Source organism: Anomaloglossus baeobatrachus, chromosome 4, assembly GCF_048569485.1.
Source record: "Anomaloglossus baeobatrachus isolate aAnoBae1 chromosome 4, aAnoBae1.hap1, whole genome shotgun sequence".
Taxonomy (NCBI): domain Eukaryota; kingdom Metazoa; phylum Chordata; class Amphibia; order Anura; family Aromobatidae; genus Anomaloglossus; species Anomaloglossus baeobatrachus.
The window spans coordinates 636,378,559-636,395,215 of NC_134356.1; the positions used below are offsets into that span (position 1 = coordinate 636,378,559).

Below are 16,657 nucleotides of genomic sequence, written 5' to 3' on the forward strand. Positions count from 1 at the left end.
ACTAGTCGTTGGCCTCATTAGCATATGATAAAAGATCTTCAAAACTACTTTTTCTAAAGATCCCTTTATCTATGCTACTAGATACAATATTATACACAAGACTAGGTGGACACGTGTCAGCTGTGGTGCACGAAATCCATATATGTATATGATTTGAAAAAGGTCTGCAACTCTACACCGAAACGTGCGACATCTTGCATTGCATTTTTGAAAGAAAATAGAATGAAAATGGATTGAAAGATATGGAATAAATTCTGCAACTATAAAATATTGTTTTGTGAGTGCCGATCCTTCTGCTGATATTGCTACTAGACACAGGGACAGTTAAGACAGGGATTAGCAATATGCAAACAGAACAGCTCGGGGTTTTGGGTGCATATTGCACCTGATAGGTTCCCTTTAATGACGGCGGTTATTTTATAGGGACCGATAAACCTAGGCTCCAGCTTCCAGGAAGGAATCTTCAACTTTATGTTCCTGGTAGCAGACAGTCATTTACACTTAGGTCCGGACCTGGCAAGCGTGTTTTTATCAGCCATACATTTGTATCTGTCTCCCATGAGCTTCAAATTACTCAACCCTTGCCATACAGAAAAGAGCGATGAGGCAAAACGCTCCTCCTCAGGAACTCCCGAAGCACCCCTACCACTAAAGGTACCAAATTGCGGATGAAAACCGTATGCATCAAAGAATGATGACTTGCCAGTAGACTCCTGGTGATGATTTAAATTTGGCCAGTAGTAAATAAGATTCCCAATCCTCCTGGTTCTTGGAGACAAAACACCTGTGTTAAGTTTCCAAATTTTGATTTATGTGCTCGGTCTACCTATTCGACTGAGGAAGGAAAGCAGAAGAGAAAGACAACCGCACCCCAAGTCGACCACTAAAGGCTTTCCAAAATTTGGAAAAAAATCTGGGTACCCCGATCTGAGACCACATCAGAAGGAACCCCATGAAGCTTCACAATCTCATTGATGAACACCTGAGCCGGAGTTTTGGCATTTGGAGGTGCTGGCAACGGGATGAAATACGTCATCTTACTGAAACTATCCACAACTACCAAAACCACAGTCCTTCCCGAAAACGAAGGCAGATCAATAATAAAATCCATGGATCCCTTGGAGACAACAAACAGATGGGCACAATGACACTCATCATCATTGTAACACTGGAATTGGAGACTAATTTGCACCTATCAGACTACCAGTTCTCATGATCCAGTTGTGATTTTACCAGTCCATAGTCATTGGAAGAAGCCTAATTGATGCCCCATATGCCCTTTCTATAATCCAGCCCTGGGCAATATATCCTCTCCCAAAAGCAATGATCTGGGAGTAAAACAAAAAACAGCATCTTTTCATAGAATCTTATGGGCACCATATTATGAAGTAATACAACGCAGTATTCAGGTTGGCATTTTAATTTTTTTTTCAATGTTTTTCTTTAAAAAAAACCCTAATCTCGGACGAGTTGAGTATTTTTTTCTTTCTCTATGCCATAACACATTAGGCCTTCTTTTAATCAAGCAATCCGACAAGTTACAGCTAGAGATGAGCGAACCTTTCAAAGTTCAGTTCGCCGATCTTCCCGATGTTCGCCAAGCAGTTCGCCAAACAGATTGTCAAGCGATTTTGAGCCCCATTGGATTCAATTGGAGGCTAAACCTAAATTGCTACTTTTTTTCACGTAAGTTATGATGAATTTGTCTGGCAGCCATGAGCTTGCACCATTCCGCCATCATAAAACATTTGAGCGACTAAGAGTTGCATAAAAGATTTGTGATATTTTAAAAATGTTTACATCAAAACGCTGGCAAAAACTCCTTGATGACTTTGAGTCCAGTGGGTACAGATTTTGCCATTACTGAGTTAGTAGATGAGAGTTAGTGCACATATAGTTCTATGGAGAGAGGGAGAAGCTACAGGCAGACACAAATATTCTACTGCAAGTTCACCTGCAGCGACAGACGATGTCACTGGTCTCTCTGTGATGTCACTTGACCTTTGGCTTTGGTCCTGTCATGTGACCTTTAGAATGTGATGATGTCACTAAGCCCTTTGTGATGTCATGGAACAATCATCAGAATGTCGCTGCAGCCCAATTATCGTCCATTTGTGTTCATCACTTAGTGGGTGAAGGCGATTTTTACTTGCGCTTAGCAAATTTTGGTGTTATAAAAAATATAAGACCGAATAATAGAAGGCCTGTTAGAAGAGCAGTTCCAGACGCTATCCGGGAGCACTCTAGAGGTGGACAGGACCTTCTTCAGCCCAGAATTTCATCTATGGAGCTGAATATGGAGAGTTTGAGAAAGAGAAAGAGAGAGAGAGAGAGAAGAGATGAGCTGCCAAATAAAAGGAGAAGAGATGGCACCAACCAAAGCCTTATCAAGGCTTTAAAAAGACCTAGAAGCCCGATACAGGAGAGTATCGTGAGCAAGAGGAAAAGGGCAAAAGTGATGGGGTACAAAGCTGATGATGGATCCAGCGGGTCCCCCAAAGCTGAACCTGAGCTGAATATGGAGAGTGTGAGAAAGAGCGAGAAAGAGAGAAGAGACGAGGTGCCAAATACAAGAAGAGAAACATCAGAGGGTGAAAAAGATGGCACCAAAAAAATCCTTGTCAAGGCTTTAAAAAGACCTGGATGCCCGATACAGGAGAGTATCGTGAGCAAGAGGAAAAGGGGAGAAGCGATGGGGCACAAAGCTGATGATGGATCCAGCGGGTCCCCCAAAGCTGAACCTGTGCTGAATATGGAGAATTTGAGAAAGAGAGAGACCATAGATGAGGTGCCAAAAAAAAGAATAGAAACACCGGAGAGTGAGAAAGATGGCACCAACCAAAGTATTCTCAAGGCTTCAAAAAGATCTCGAAGCCCGATACAGGAGAATATCACGAATAAGAGGAAAAGGGGAGAAGCGCTGGGGGACAAAGCTGATGATGGATCCAGCGTGTCCTCCAAAGCTAACACTGTGCAGCTGTCAGGTGAGTGCATATCTAAGATACCAATAGCCCATAGCTCCCAATGTAGTACTTGATGGGATTGTGAACCTTTAGAATACCCCACCTATTATGATTGTTGTGCCATTTTTCTTTGATACCCCCTAATATTGTTCTACCCCATGTTGTAATTGCTATAGAAGGCCACATTAGCATTATATTGGAATAATAAATCTTATTTCTACTCTCTCCATCAGGTACAACCCCAGGTGAATCCCCCATCATTGTGACTGGACTGGAGAGCTTCACCTTCCATAAAATCCTTGGAAAGGGTGGATTTGGTAAAGTAAGTATTAGGAATTGTGGTGACGTCTACTTCATGTGTGTGATGTGGAGCAGTAATATGACTCTAGGAACATCACTGCTTCATATCTTAACGTCACGTCTCATGGCTGGATGGGCCTTTCCACTAGTTCTAATGTTCTGTATCCTCCAGGTCATATTGGCCACACATCAGGCCTCCCAACAACAAGTGGCAGTGAAGATGGTGAAAAAGAGGTTCCTACTTGAGAACTTAAGAGACGATGTCCTGATAGAGCGACAGGTCCTGGAGATGACTAGGAAGAGTCCATTAATTACTCGGGCTTTTTCCACCTTCCAGTCCCAGGTAAGAGGCTGAAGATCTAACAGCTCTGGGTCTTCTATATAGTATACTAGCTGTACTACCCGGCTTCGCCCGGGTTAATAACTGCTGTTAACAAAATAGAATGTATTAACAAAAATGTATTCTGCACACAAAAACCACAAAACAAATAGATATAAATGTAATTATTAAAAGGCAAAAAGTAAGGTAATAGAAGCATTTCACAACATATATTTCAACACCACAGATATTCCACATAGATTTAACTAAATTGACCAAGTAATGTGCTCCGTCTGTCTCTTTCCAGATCTGTCTCTTTCCCTGTCTGTTTCTGTCTCTTTCCCCGTCTGTCTCTTTCCCTGTCTGTTTCTGTCTCTTTCCCTGTCTGTTTCTCTGTCTGTCTCTGTCTGTCTCTCTCTATCCGTCTCCCCACCGACATCTTATTACCTCACATATGAGCTTCTTATACTATGAATGTCTTTTGTTCCTATAGCAACCACTCACAGCTCCTATTAATAACCTGTAGTTCCAGGCTCCATTTACTTTAATGAAAGCATGTTTTTTGGAGAGTAACTGTAAAGTGCGCGGTTAAATTTTCCTATCAAAATATAGTCTACGACGTTCCCTGGGTCACATGAGGTGTCTGTGCAAAAGTTTGTGATTGTAAATGCGACGGTGCAGATACACTTTTCGTTTCACTTTTTCTCCATTATGTAGATAGGGGCAAAATTGATTGGTAAATTGGAATGCGCTGGGTTAAAATTTCGCCTCACAACATAGCCTATGACGCTCTCGGGGTCCAAAACGAATCTCCGGCACTCCAATGGAAGAATAAGAACAAAGTCTGGGTTTCTTTGGTGTTTTTTATTGTGAAAAAATGCAAGAAGTCTGTCTCTATCTCAACGTTTCGGTCACAATGGGACCTTTTTCGGATGTCAGTTGCTCTTTGTATCTCTAGCCTGCTTAATCCTGCTCTACATCACATCCACTCCAGATAGTCTGATAATACTCTCGAAAAAGGTCCCATTGTGACCGAAACGTTGAGATAGAGACAGACTTCTTGCATTTATTTTTTCACAATAAAAAACACCAAAGAAACCCAGACTTTGTTCTTATTCTTCCCTTGGAGTGCCGGAGATTCGTTTTGGATTTCAGCTGATTATTTTCTCCAGAGCACCCTATTATATTCAGTGAGCCAGGTCTATTCGATATATTGCTCTCGGGGTCCAGACGTGTGAGTGTGCAAAATTTTGTGGCTGTAGCTGCGACGGTGCAGATGCCAATCCCGGACATAAAGACACATACACACACATTCAGCTTCATATATTAAATGAATGCCTGTCTATATAATCATCTGTGTGCAATGTTCTTCTAGGCCACTATCATAGTATTACATGTATTATAACATTACCACCACTAGCTCATATCTAGACTATTCCAGTAACACCTATTATCTCCTCTGTTTTATCACAGGACTACTTATTCTATGTCATGGAATATCTCAGTGGAGGAGACCTTCGAGGCATCATGTCAACCAATGCCCCATTTCCCATTGCAGTCACCAGGTAAGACGTAACATGGATATATTAGGTGAAGATAATGGTTGTCAGGCTCATCTGGCTTTACTTCATTATTAGTTTCTTAGTACAGTTGGTTGGATGTTGATGGTTTTCTGTTGTTTTTTTTCTTATTAGATTTATTGCAGCTGAGCTGATTTGTGGGCTGCAGTTTCTCCACTCTAGAGGCATCATACACAGGTAGGTGCAGCACGTCTTCCTCTGTGTAGACCTGATAGAACTCATACACTCATCCTCATGCCCCCTGTAGACATTTGATATCTCATGCCATAATACGTCATCAGCCGGGATAATATAATAATTACATTATTGCATTTTTTAAACTCTTTCCAGGGACATAAAACCGGAGAACATTTTACTGGACAGCACCGGTCACTTGAAGATTGCTGATTTCGGTCTTGCAGTGATGAACATCTTTGGCGATACAAAGACTTCAGATTGTATCGGAAGCCTTATCTACATGGCTCCTGAGGTGAGGAATCATCAACATGTCCCTGAGTGATCACTGTGTACAAGGCTGGACATCTCCATGTCTTCTGCTGGCTGGACAATGTTCTTATTGTCTTTTTCATGTCTTCACAGATTCTTCAAGAGGAGCCCTACAACACGGCAGTGGACTGGTTCTCTGCTGGTGTGGTGATATACCAGATGGCTACTGGCAGGTATCCATTCTATGAAGGAAAATTTGTTGAGACCATCATTGAGGTAATAATCAATGATGATCCTATCTTTCCAAAAGGATTTGATCCCCAACTCAAAGCCATCATTGAGGGGGTGAGTATAAAGACACATCTCAGTAATACAGCAGATATATGTAATTAAATAAACAATGAAAATGGAGGACGACTGGAGACTGAATAATCATCTTTATTGTATTTTCCCAGCTCTTGGATAAGTCACCAGAGAGTCGGCAGAAATTTGTGGACAACATCAGAGATCATCCATTCTTTAAGGAGATCAATTGGACAGATATAGCGGAAGCCAGAGCATGTCCTCCATTCCAGCTATCCCCTGTAAGTATATGACCCAGAAAAGATGGTGGCAGCAGTACATTTCTGTTGTTTCTTTTTTATGAACGCTCTCACTCTTGTATCTTCTCCCCGCAGCCACCAGTGATGACATCTGATACAATGAAAGACGTCGTATCCTACACTGAAGCCTTTCATCCACCAATAGCCGAAACAGATCAAAAACTGTTCTGTGGATTCACGTTTGCCAATGACGGATGGAAGGTCATAAAATCAATACCAAAACCTGTAATATCTAATCGAAGACCTGTAAAACCCCATCGCAGGTGAGTCAGTATAAATGGGACGGGGAGAAGGGGACGTTTTAAGGCCCATCTCTTATTTTATGAATCTGTCAGCAGAGTGTAGTGTGGAAGCCTCTTACTGACTGCCACTTACATGTTATCCCTTCAGGACAGTCCCAATTTATCTACAGTTATGGCCAAAAGTTTTGAGAATGACACCAAAATTATATTTTCACATGATCTGTTGCCCTCTGGTTTTTAATTGTGTTTGTCTGATGTTTACTTCACATACAGAAATATAATTGCAATCATATTATGAGGACCAAAAGGTTATATTGACAGTTAGAATGAGTTAATGCAGCAAGTCAATATTTGCAGTGTTGACCCTTCTTCTTCAGGACCTCTGCAATTCTCCCTGGCATGCTCTCAATCAACTTCTGGACCAAATCCTGACTGATAGCTGTCCATTCTTGCATAAGCAATGCTTGCATTTTGCCAGAATTTGTTGGTTTTTGTTTGTCCACACGTCTCTTGATGATTGCCCACAAGTTCTCAATGGGATTAAGATCTGGGGAGTTTCCAGGCCATGGACCCAAAATCTCTATGTTTTGTTCCATGAGCCATTTAGTGATCACCTTTGCTTTATGGCAAGGTGCTCCATCATGCTGGAAAAGGCATTGTTGGGCGCCATACTGCTCGTGGACAGTTGGGAGAAGTTGCTCTTGGAGGACATTCTGGTACCATTCTTTATTCATGGCTGTGTTTTTAGGCAAGACTGAGTGAGCCGATTCCCTTGGCTGAGAAGCAACCCCACACATGAATGGTTTCAGGATGCTTAACAGTTGGCATGAGACAAGACTGGTGGTATAGCTCACCTCTTCTCCTAATAAGCTGTTTTCCAGATGTCCCAAACAATCGAAAAGGGGATTCATCTGAGAAAATGACTTTACCCCAGTCCTCAGCAGTCCACTCCCTGTACCTTTTGCAGAATATCAGTCGGTCCCTGATGTTTTTTCTGGAGAGAAGTGGCTTCTTTGCTGCCCTCCTTGAAACCAGGCCTTGCTCAAAGAGTCTCCGCCTCACAGTGCGTGCAGAAGCCCTCACACCAGCCTGCTGCCATTGCTGAGCTAGCTTGGCACTGCTGGTAGTCCGATCCCACAGCTGAAACAGTTTTAAGATACGGTCCTGGCGTTTGCTGGTCCTTCTTGGGCGCCCTGGAGCCTTTTTGGCAACAATGGAAGCTCTCTCCTTGAAGTTCTTGATGATGCGATAGATTGTTGACTGAGGTGCAATCTTTGTAGCTGTGATACTCTTCCCTGTTAGGCCATTTTTGTGCAGAGCAATGATGGCTGCACGTGTTTCTTTTGAGATAACCATGGTTAACTGAAGAGAAACAATGATACCAAGCACCAGCCTCCTTTTAAAGTGTCCAGTGGTGTCATTCTTACTTAATCATGACTGATTGATCGCCAGCCCTGTCCTCATCAACACCCACACCTGTGTTAATGGAACAATCACTAAAACAATGTTAGTTGCTCCTTTTAAGGCAGGAATGCAATGATGTTGAAATGTGTTTTGGGGGTTAAAGTTCATTTTCTTAGCCAATATTGACTTTGCAAGTAATTGCTGTTAAGCTGATCCCTCTTTATGACATTCTGGAGTATATGCAAATTGCCATTAGAAAAACTTAAGCAGTAGACTTTGTAAAAATTAATATTTGTAGCATTCTCAAAACTTTTGGCCATGACTGTATCTTATTGGCATAGAACAATTATTTCTAACCTATTCTCTCTCCCGGCAGGACATTTGGCAGTATTGTGAGGGACGCCTTCCACAGGATCTGGAGGAGGATAAAATCCTGGAAGTGAACAGCTATGAGAAATGCTGTTCACCGGTTCCTATTCCACCAGCACTAGGAGTATCCTGAGGGCCGTGACCTGCAGTGTAGCCATATCCACTCCTACGCCCTGCCATAATCAGGGCTAAGGGTTAATGCTGCATCTGCAGGGTCCAAATACAAGAAGAAGCTGAAGAAGACCATGAAAATCCTACCAGGAGTCAATAATATGACCATGGACCAGCACTACTAGACAACATGTTGCCTTGTGCCCCCAGGGAAGGGCACTTATCCGTAGGCCATGGTTCCCTAGAGGTTTCCCCACAGGGGTTTTTCCTCTCCTGAGTGCCGATGGATAAATACAACAAGAAAATGGCAACTTATAGTCCTTTTGCCCTCGGTGGAGCTCACACGACTAGTGGCAGAGAGGAACCTAAGATTTTTAAAAGATATTTACCAGCAATAAACAAAACCATTCATCATCATGTGCTAGTAGTAGTAGTAGATTTATTTTGTATCTTCATGGATAAGTATTTTACATTCCACCCCTTAAGAGCATAGGGTGCATGTAATGTGGTGGTAACGTGTATCCCCTTTTCATTGGTACCATTTTGGATTATATGAAACTGTCTGGTCAATTTTTAAATCCGTTTTTGGAGGGGTGAAGGAAGGAAGAAATTATTTTCTGGTGTTTTGGGGGGGGTTCATTTGTGCAGGAGAGGTAATATGTAAGTGCTATAGTTTTAAGTGGTTACAGGTACAGCAATTCCATCTGTTATAGATAAAGGTGTACAGTGCAGGTACACGTCAGGCTGAACTCCTGGTGACTATCGGTCACTCTTTCTGGCTACAGTTTTGAAAAATGTCTTCTATTATTCTGTTTTATTCATAGAAGGTCAAGCAGGGAGTAACACCTCGGTATAAATCCACCTTCAGTCCCCAGATGTCCATACGATAACACCTGTCCGTTCCTAAGGTGACACGTCCACTGGCTACCACGTGTATGGCCTTGGCATGCTAGAAGAAGAAAAGGTTGGATCTCACTGGGTATAAAATCAATCCTTTATTTCATCTGTTAAAAGTCAAATGGAAGGAGAATGCGGGGCACTGTGGACGATGGCGGCCGTTTGCACGTGTCCTCGGTCTCAACAGGTCCCAACCTCTTACCAACCTTTTTTTCTTGTAACAAGATTGGAATTTGTTTCGAATTTTGGTTTGAGCACCACTGAGGGTGTTACTGCCCCAGAGACAGCCTAACAGGCACAATAACAAAACACATTGTAAACAGGTTTTTGGTGCCGGACAACATACACTACAAGTATTGTCTTGGCTACTGACCTCTGTTCAGCTTCTTCCATTAGTGTACATGTAGGGACCTCTGGATCGGCCACCACCGTCTCCTGCAGGATGATCGGTCCAAGGGAGCTGCCGTCCTATACAATAAAGTGCAGATGGGTTTGCTTAGTATAATAAGTAGTGTTGAGCCACCCCCCTAGTGTTCGAGTTCGGATCGTCGAATGGCGGCTCAGTTCGTCGAACCCCATTGAAAACAATGGCAGGCAAACACAAACACATAAAAACACATTATACATATACACATACAGTTAATAAACATTGCCATTACACTTACAGGTCCCGGCGACACGTCCTGCACTATGTCTCCCGCCGCTTTCCCTTCTGATCATCGCTGCGCCCTCCCGGTAACCAGCACTGATGATAGGACCTTCTGCGACGTCAAAAGTCACATGTCTATTATCTCATTGGCTACAGACTGGTCACATGGCTAGACGTCATGCTAGGTCCTGTCAGTGCATCTCTCCGGTAGGCGGTGCTCGTTTGAGCATCTCTGTGTACCAGCGAGATGCTCTGGCACATGGTCGGCTTCCCAGTTCCTGCATGTCGGCTCTCTTTACAGAGTCAGCCCACATGCAGGGACTAGATGCCACAGCCGGTGAATAGCGGCAACGGGAATCACGTGATCGGAGCACCGTTGCTATAGTAACCCGCCTGTCAGATTACTATTTCAACGGTGGCAGCGGTGACTTCACCGCTTACAGCCTGCAGCCTCTGCTCACTCACTGAGTGATTAGGCTGCACGGGAGCAGCAGCGTCTTCCTCCCATGCAGTGCTGTCTGATGTAGCAGAGCTGCATGGGTTGAAGGAGTAAGAAGACAAAAGACCATGATCGTGGAGGAGTGAGAGGGAGTAATAAACATGGAGTCTCTAAGTGTGTCTGTGTATTTATTTCTATTAAAGTATTTTTTCTCTGTATGGTGTCTTTTTTTTAACCCTTTATTGGAGATTCTTAATAGCCGGGTCAAACTTGCCTGACATTAAGAATGTCTGGCTTAATACTAGCTAGTAAAACAAAGCTAGTATTAACCAATTATTACCCAGCAAGCCAACCGGCTTCAAGGCTGCTGGAAGAGTTGGATACAGCGCCAGATGATGGCGCTTCTATGAAAGCGCCATTTTCTGGGGCGGCTGCGGACTGCAATTCGCAGCAGAGGGGCCCAGAAAGCTCGGGTTAACCTGTGCTGCGGATTCCAATCCACAGCTGTCTAGTTGTAAGTGAAATAATTAAAAAAGGGCTTCCCTATATTTTTAGTTCCCAGCCGGGTACAAATAAGCAGCTGGGTGTTGGGGGCAGCCGTACCTGCCTGCTGTACCTGGCTAGCATACAGGGAAGCCCATTAATTTTTTTATTTAAAAAAATAGTTAAAAAAAAATGACGTGGGGTCCCCACATTTTTGATAGCCAGCTAGGGTAAAGCAGACGGCTGTAGCCTGAAAACCACAGCTGGCAGCTTTACCGTGGTTGGTGATCCAATGTGGAGGTCACCCCAGGCTCTATGTTATAATTATTTTATAAATAATAATAATTACAAAAAAAAAGTAGGGTCACCCTCAAATTGGATCAGCAGCCAAGGTAAAGCAGACAGCTGTGGCCTCGTATTCTCAGGGTGGGAAGGTCCATAGTTATTGGCGCTTCACAGCCTAAAAATAGCAGGCAGCAGGCACCCCAGAAGTGGCGCATCCACTAGATGCGCCAATCCTGGCGCTTCACCCCAGCTCATCCCGTGCCCTGGTGCAGTGGCAAATGGGGTAATAAATGGGGTTTATACTAGCTGTAAAATCAACAGACATCAAGCCCAGCAGTTTGTGATGTCATGGCGTCTATCAGATACCCGACATCACAAACTGTCAGTACTAACATTAAAAAAGACAAAAAAAAATTTATTTGAAGAAACACTCCCCAAAACATTCCCTCTTTCACCAATTTATTGTAAGGAAAAAAAAATAAGGGGGTCCCACGACGACTCTGGACCGTCTAGAATATGGGGGGACATGCTCAGGGAACGTATCCCCCATTTTCTAGGAGTGCAGGCCCTCCATGTGAGGAGTGTGGGTGCAATGAATCTGCACCCACTCTCCCCGGGTCCACAGCAGCAGAGTCCATGTTGCTACCAAAGCTGCAATGCCCTGCTCATGAGGTAAGGGGTATGCCTAATGAGGAGAACTATTCTACATTTCAAAATATTGGTATTTGCTGAAATTATTGCTATTCTGCCTACTATATATTGGGGATAGGATCTTGTTGATGGAATACCCCTTTAAGTCCAGTTATCCTGCTGAATGAATACTAAACAACAGAGCTCGCTATTTAGACATGTTATTTTGCGGCGTATGGCGGACTCTCATGTTTGGTATTCCCATATATTACAGCAACAATAAGACAGATGAGTACAAGCCACCTGCTTGCAACAAGAGCTGAGTGAACTGAATAATATCACCCACACAACTTCAGGGAAAATGGGAGTATTTAAGCACAAAAGGAATACTGGTAATGATCAGCTGGATGAAAATAGCGCTACCCTGGGTCCTAAAGGGGAAAAGATGGAAAGCTACCTACTACAATCCAGGAACAACAGAAAGTCAGGGAGTATTTTGCAAAGCCAAATGCTGCGACCTTCTATTTCCAGAAACCACATGACTGTCTGTCACCTGTGACATATCCGTGAAAGTACCCCCCCTTTTACGAGTGGTCTTGGGATACTCATGACCAGGCCTATCTGGATGGGCTGCATAAAATGAATGAACTAATCTTGTGGCATTCAGATCTGATGCTGGAACCCACATCCACTCCTCTGGTCCATAACCCCTCCAGTGCACCAAGTACTGAAGGGACCCACGTAGAAAAAAAGACTGAACAATCTTAGCTATTTGAAACTCCAAATTACCATCAACCATGATTGGGGCCGGCGGTAAGGGAGATGGCTCCAAAGGTTCCACATACATTTTGAGCAGTGCCCTGTGGAACACATTGCGGATCCTAAGGGGCTAAGACAACTCCAGACTAAATGCCACTGGTTTAAAGTGAACCTGTCAGGTGCAATATGCACCCAGAACCACGAGCAGTTGTGGGTGCATATTGCTAATCCCTGCCTAATCCTGCATCTAGTCACATACATAAAGGGATCTTTAAAAAAGTATTTCTAAAGATCTGTATGATATGCTAATGAGACCAGCGACTAGTCGTGAGGGCATTAGTTCCCTTTGGTAGTCGGCCCAATTAGCATGGTAGCTATCCCCAGCGGGCGTGCTAACATGCCAATGAATGTGCAGCGGCAGAGGAGGGTCGTGCTCACCTCTCTGCCACCACCGCATCCGATGCTGGATTTCAGCTCAGTGCGCATGATCCCGGACTTTCGGTCTTGCGCACCTTGAAGCCGGCTGTACGAGTACTGGCTTCAAACCCATGTAGCGCGCATGGCCGAAAGTCCAGGATCATGCGCACTGAAAAACTAAACCCTGATCAGGTAGACCAACATAATTTCAACCACAACTGCCAGGGAAATTGTTTGGGATGCAAAGAGAAACCCACAAATATCATCAGCTGAAATACAGGACTCACTGAAAACTAGCGGTGTGGCTCTTTCAAGATGGCAATAAGGAGGCACTTGAAGAAAAATGGGCTGCATGGTTGAGTCGCCAGAAGAAAGCCATTACTGCGCAAATGCCACAAAGTATCTCAGCTACAATACACCAAACAGCACAGAGACCAGCCTCCAAATTTCAAGAACAAGGTAATTTGGAATGATGGGACCAAAATCGAACTTTTTAGCCACAACCATAAACGTTACATTTAGAAAGGGGTCAATAAGGCCTGTGATGAAAGGAACACCATTCCTACTGTAAATCACGGAGGTGGATCGCTGATGATGTGGGGATGTGATGTGAGCTACAAAGGCACAGGAAACTTGGTCAAAGGTGAAGGAAAGATTAATGCAGCACGTTATCAGCAAATACTGGAGGCAAATTTGCACTCATCAGCCCGGAAGCTGCGCATGGGACGTACTTGGACGTTCCAACATGACAAAGATCCAAAACACAAGGCCAAGTTGACCTGTCATTGGCTACAGCAGAACAAAGTGAAGGTTCTGGAGTGGCCATCTCAGTCTCGTGACCTCAATATCATTGAGCCACTCTGGGGAGAACGTAAGCACGCAGTTCATGCAAGAAAGCCCAGGGAATTTACAGGAACTGGAGGCTTTTTGCCAAGAAGAATGGGCAGGTTTACCATCTGTGAAAATAAAGAGCCTCATCCGCAACTACCACAAAAGACTACAAGCTGTCATTGATGTTAGAGGGGGCAATACACGGTATTAAAAACTGGGGTAGAGGGAATCCAAGATGGCCGCCATGAAGGGAGGCTGCATGTATTAGAGATCTGCAGTGGCTGCTCTCAATCCTTCACACCAGATTACCATCCTGCCTTATTGAACACCCAGAAAGGAAGAAAAAGGGAGTACCTTAATCCGAGAACCCTCTGGACAGATTCTTACCTTGCCCGGGGATCCATGAGGACCAGAGGAGCGGCGCGGCCTTGGCGGCCAGGGTACCAGAGGCCTGTGATCGCGGGGAGGGCCTTTCCCCCGTCATCCTGCCGTACATCGCGCTGAGGAGGAGACCATCTTGCGGGGGAGACAGACAGGACATCGGTGGTGGGAGCGGAGGCGACAGCCCTGGTTGCGCTGCAGTTCTGGAGTGGAGGCCTAGCCGTGCGGAAGGCTTGCGGCCTGGTGTGCTGGGGATCCCACCGCGTCTCTTTCCTTCACTGACCGCTGGCGCGGGGGGGTGGTCCGGAGGTCCCACTGCGTCCGGGCCGCTACTCGCATCCGGCGACGGGGCAGGAGGGGCAACTCGGGAGGTGGTGATTACCGGCGGGCCTTGCTGGGAGCCTGAGGCGGCGGGGGCCGTGACGCACGGGGAGGCCTGAGATCTCTCCACCGGCGCTGCATTTCCATCGGCAGCAGAGGCGATGTCGGCACAGAAGATTTAGAGCTGGGCTGGTGGAGCCAGTCCGGAGGCCTGTATAGGAGGTGAGGAGAGACTGAAGGAGGAGAAGGCCCTTGAGAACGGCCACCGGGAGGCATTACCGGTAAGAAGAACTCAGGAGGTGGTGGTAGAAGGGAGTCCTGACCCCAGCTTATAACAAGAAGCAGCAAAATCAAAAGGGATTAATTGTGAGTTGACCTCCCCAAAAATAGCAAAATAGCAAAGTTCCCCTAAAGTGGTGGTCTACAGGCCTTATTTTAACCTATACGTGACTGACATAGTTGAGGCTTTAGATCTGGCCTGGGAGGCCCCTACCCCTAGGGATATATACGGTTGAAGTTTGACACGACCTGAGCAGAAACAGATCAATAAAGGTTGCACTTGGCCTCGGTGAATAAGGCTAATTATATTTTTCTTCAAATATTCCTGGGGAGACAAAATCTATTCCTCAATACAAGTGGTCCAGATGCTATATACAGTGCTGGCCAAAAGTATTGGCACCCCTGCAATTCTGTCAGAGAAAACTCAGTTTCTTCCTGAAAATGATTGCAATCACAAATTCTTTGGTATATTATCTTCATTTAATTTGTCTTCAATGAAAAAAAAAAAATGTCAAAAAGCCAAATTGGGTATAATCCACACCAAACATAAAAAAGGGGGTGGACAAAAGTATTGGCACTGTTTGAAAAATCATGTGATGCTTCACTAATTTGTGTAATTAACAGCACCTGTAACTTACCTGTGGCACCTAACAGGTGTTGGCAATAACTAAATCACACTTGCAGCCAGTTGACATGGATTAAAGTTGACTCAACCTCTGTCTGTGTCCTTGTGTGCACCACATTGAGCATGGAGAAAAGAAAGAAGACCAAAGAACTGTCTGAGGACTTGACAATCCAAATTGTGAGGAAGCATGAGCAATCTCAAGGCTACGAGTCCATCTCCAAAGACCTGAAAGTTCCTGTGTCTACGGTGCGCAGTGTCCTCAAGACGTTTAAAGCCCATGGCACTGTGGCTAACCTCCCTAGATGTGGAAGGAAAAGGAAAATTGACGAGAGATTTCAACGCAAGATTGTGCGGATGGTGGATAAAGAACCTCGACTAACAACCAAACATGTTCAAGCTGCCCTGCAGTCCGAGGGTACAAGAGTGTCAACCCGCACTATCCGTCGGCGTCTGAATGAAAAGGGACTGTATGGTAGGATGCCCAGGAAGACCCCACTTCTTACCCCGAGACATAAAAAAGCCAGGCTGGAGTTTGCCAAAACTTACCTGAGAAAGCCTAAAACGTTTTGTAAGAATGTTCTCTGATCAGATGAGACAAAAGTAGAGCTTTTTGAGAAAAGCCATCAACATAGAGTTTACAGGGAAAAAAAAGAGGCATTCAAAGAAAAGAACACGGTCCCTATAGTCAAACATGGTGGAGGTTCCATGATGTTTTGGGGTTGCTTTGCTGCCTCTGGCACTGGACTGCTTGACCGTGTGCATGGCATTATGAAGTCTGAAGACTACCAACAAATTTTGCAGCATAATGTAGGGCCCAGTGTGAGAAAGCTGGGTCTCCCTCGCAAGTCATGGGTCTTCCAGCAGGACAATGACCCAAAACACACTTCAAAAAGCACTAGAAAACGGTTTGATAGAAAGCACTGGAGACTACTAAAGTGGCCAGCAATGAGTCCAGACCTGAACCCCATAGAACACCTGTGGAGAGATCTCAGAATGGCAGTTTGGAGAAGTGGCTCTTCACATCTCAGGGACCTGGAGCAGTTTGCCAAAGAAGAATGGTCTAAAATTCCAGCAGAGCATTGTAAGAAACTCATTGATGGTTACCGGAAGCGGTTGTTCGCAGTTATTTTGGCTAAAGGTTGTGCAACCAAGTATTAGGGGTACTTTGCACACTACGACATCGCAGGTGCGATGTCGGTGGGGTCAAATTGAAAATGACGCACTTCTGGCATTGCATGCGTAGTGTGTAAAGCCTAAAACATCGTAGTGTGTAAAGCCTAGATGATACGATTAACGAGCGCAAAAGCGTCGTAATCGTATCATTGGTGCAGCGTCAGCGTAATCC

General features: G+C 44.6%; 1 protein-coding gene across 1 annotated transcript; it reads left to right on the forward strand.

The window, feature by feature from the left end:
- The first annotated feature begins 2,062 nt into the window (after nt 1-2,062).
- On the forward strand, nt 2,063-8,644 carry LOC142302729 (uncharacterized). Its single transcript, XM_075343844.1, has 10 exons — nt 2,063-2,984; nt 3,197-3,285; nt 3,436-3,606; nt 5,056-5,147; nt 5,277-5,339; nt 5,493-5,631; nt 5,742-5,933; nt 6,044-6,172; nt 6,266-6,453; nt 8,213-8,644. Exons 1-10 carry the CDS (start codon nt 2,063-2,065, stop codon nt 8,277-8,279), a joined length of 2,052 nt encoding a protein of 683 aa, XP_075199959.1. The 3' UTR covers nt 8,280-8,644.
- The last annotated feature ends 8,013 nt before the right edge of the window (nt 8,645-16,657 follow it).